General features: G+C 41.6%; 1 protein-coding gene across 1 annotated transcript; it reads left to right on the forward strand.

The window, feature by feature from the left end:
- Positions 1-181: 181 nt before the first annotated feature.
- Positions 182-914, forward strand: LOC110444105 (arylsulfatase H-like). Its single transcript, XM_021488518.1, has 2 exons — positions 182-468; positions 756-914. Exons 1-2 carry the CDS (start codon positions 186-188, stop codon positions 848-850), a joined length of 378 nt encoding a protein of 125 aa, XP_021344193.1. The 5' UTR covers positions 182-185; the 3' UTR covers positions 851-914.
- The last annotated feature ends 948 nt before the right edge of the window (positions 915-1,862 follow it).

Genomic DNA, 1,862 nt, shown 5'->3' on the forward strand with positions numbered 1-1,862 from the left:
ATGTCATGAAAACCTATACTTGTCAAAATCATGTGCAAGCCCGGGGTTATTGGCTTACATGGTAGCTACGCGCCTGTCTTTAATTTCAGTGATCTCTCGAAAATAATCTCCGACACTATCTAATTAAATCAGCTGGGAAGGTTTCAAAGAATAAATTTCCTTTCACTAATTGTAGGACTGGCATCATGGGAACTGCAACAGCTCATCACATCATTCTTCTGATTGGCCTAGTCGCTGGTCAAATAGTATCTACAAGCGCCACCAACAGGCCACCGAACATCATCATAATGCTAGCAGACGACCTCGGGTACGGAGATTTGAGTGGTTTTGGCAACACAACGCTGTCGACCCCCCACATCGACCAGTTGATGCAAGAGGGAGTGAAGTTGACACACCATCTAGCGGCGGCAAGCGTCTGTACGCCGAGTAGAGCTGCTTTGTTGACAGGCCGGTATCCTGTCCGCTCTGGTAAGTTATCAAAATTAATATTATTAAATATCTTCTTTCACAGTTTCTGATTAAAGCCCCTATCCCGTTCGGACCAGAGATTTGTTCATGAAAGTTTTTTGATGTCCTTTGGCCTCTCCATTCTTCACAGTTGGGGCGATTTTAAACCATCTCCTTTTGAGAATAATAAAATGTATCACCTGTAGGCCTAACACGGATTACGATTCTGTAATATCCCAACCTCGGCTAGGACTATGTTACAGAATCTTAGCCCTTGTCTGAGAAAAAACATTATATTTATAATGCAGATTGTCAATGTCGCAGAAAGGTGCCAAACAGATCGGGCAGAATACAGAAATCTAGCACGGGTATCACGTGGGATGTCCCTGTCTTAAGAGCTTAGATTCATCACCAACTATTATGAACCATTCGACTCCATTAATTAGTTGAAATCGAAATCGCTGTAGGTTTAATAGCTGATAAGGAATCTTAAATCTTCTCAATCGGCGGGAATCCAATGCAGAATAACCAACGTGTAGAAGACTCACTATTCCTACGGTATCACGCAGGAACTAGTCCACTTTATAAGCATGCTGAAACAATTTGAAACTACGTGTAGCGTCAGTTAGAGAATCATTATAATAATTGCGGGCATTCAAAAACATGTTTAAAATGCGGGCGTGTATATAATAAGTCACTTTAAATCCAAATGAAGCTATGTACATTTATGTCTAGTCTTTGTGATCGTTAATGTTAAGGGAAAGTGAAACTCAACCTCGAATGATTAAAAGCAGGCCCGATTGATACCTTTAAGTTTTGGGCTTGACATATACCTAGTTATGTACACGTATACGTATCAATGACTAAGATTAAGCTGCGTTTGTAATAGCCTTGTTCGACTTCCTCCTCGTTGCACGTCAGATTATACTGATGTTGGGCTAGCTGGACTTTTTTAGAACTTCGTGTTATAAAGTAGAAGTCTACCCATGACGATGAGCAATGACCTTAAAAAGTACATCTCCGGCTCTATAAGTACCGATAACACACATTTCAGACTGCATCATATTGATCCGCATCCTCGATACTCCAGGGGCTATACCCACATTCGCTCTCTGCACCCCTAGAATATGTCAAATCAAAATCGAAGGCACAAAGCAACATATTTGATAGGTCTTAGGTAAAAATATCTTGACTAATCGCTAGGCTGAAACCTGTCGTTTGAAGATTACAGAGGAGCCACACCCGACTTCAAAGTCAGTCAACTTTACCGTTACGCGACAGCGAGATTCTGTTGATGTTTATCAAAGGAACAAAATAGTCTTCTTGTCTCATCCACAAGGTAGCAAACACTGAGCCTTCAATTTCCAGGGGTGCAGAGAGCGAAAGTTAGCGTAACCCCTGGAGTATCGAGGATG

This window comes from Mizuhopecten yessoensis, unplaced genomic scaffold (assembly GCF_002113885.1).
Source record: "Mizuhopecten yessoensis strain PY_sf001 unplaced genomic scaffold, ASM211388v2 hete_36021986, whole genome shotgun sequence".
NCBI lineage: Eukaryota > Metazoa > Mollusca > Bivalvia > Pectinida > Pectinidae > Mizuhopecten > Mizuhopecten yessoensis.

Coding starts and splice junctions, on each gene's coding strand:
- LOC110444105 (XM_021488518.1), top strand. CDS start 186: ATGGGAACTGCAACAGCTCATCACATCATTCTTCTGATTGGCCTAGTC. Junction 469..755: donor CCGGTATCCTGTCCGCTCTG/GTAAGTTATCAA, acceptor TTTATAATGCAG/ATTGTCAATGTCGCAGAAAG.